A 617-nucleotide genomic window follows, 5' to 3' on the forward strand; every position below is an offset into this window, starting at 1 on the left:
CCACAAAAAGAGCCCGCACGGCAAAGCAAGAAAGCCACTGTCCTGGCGGGCCATAGTGCTTTTTCCGTTTAATTGCAGTGGGTGGCTGAACGAACACCTCTGCACTGCCAGCATCTCGTTTAGCGTTTAACCCATGGGTAACAGGGTGGCACACACTCCCATCCAGCACAGGGCAGGGTTGGCTCCGGGCTCAGAGGCTGAGCATTGCTGCTCACCGGCCCTGGGTTGTCTCACAGGTTACGAGGAGGTGATCCAGATTCCCAAGGGCTCCGTCCACATTGACATCCGGGAGCTGAACCTCTCCGTCAACTACCTAGGTGAGATGGGGCTGGGGGACACAGAAATCCCAGCCAGGCACCCCTTGCTCTGCCATTTCCCTGCAGTTAATGGGGCGTGTTAAAAGCCCAGCACAAAAAACCTCCCACTGCAGCAGAGGATGGGGTTTGGGGTCCCAGCTTGGGGTTGGGGACAGAGGAAGGCAGCAGGGCCTGCTGGCAGGGTGGCATGTCCCAGGCCAGCGTGGGCCGTGTCAGTGTGGCACACACAGCCCCTGTCTCGCTGCGGCGCTGCCTCCGTCCCGCGCTCACTGTTCAGCAGTGTAACCCTGAGCAAACCCC

At 60.0% G+C, this 617-nt stretch overlaps 1 protein-coding gene across 1 annotated transcript in view; it reads left to right on the forward strand.

Moving 5' to 3' along the window:
• Nucleotides 1-617, forward strand: part of ADAMTS10 (ADAM metallopeptidase with thrombospondin type 1 motif, 10) — a 44,208-nt gene that overhangs the window by 38,348 nt on the left and 5,243 nt on the right. Inside the window, exon 17 of the mRNA XM_009577794.1 lies at nt 237-317. Coding sequence (XP_009576089.1) covers nt 237-317 — 81 coding nt within the window. The remainder of the gene's footprint in view (nt 1-236; nt 318-617) is intronic.

This window comes from Fulmarus glacialis, unplaced genomic scaffold (assembly GCF_000690835.1).
Source record: "Fulmarus glacialis isolate BGI_N327 unplaced genomic scaffold, ASM69083v1 scaffold5515, whole genome shotgun sequence".
Classification (NCBI taxonomy): Eukaryota; Metazoa; Chordata; class Aves; order Procellariiformes; family Procellariidae; genus Fulmarus; species Fulmarus glacialis.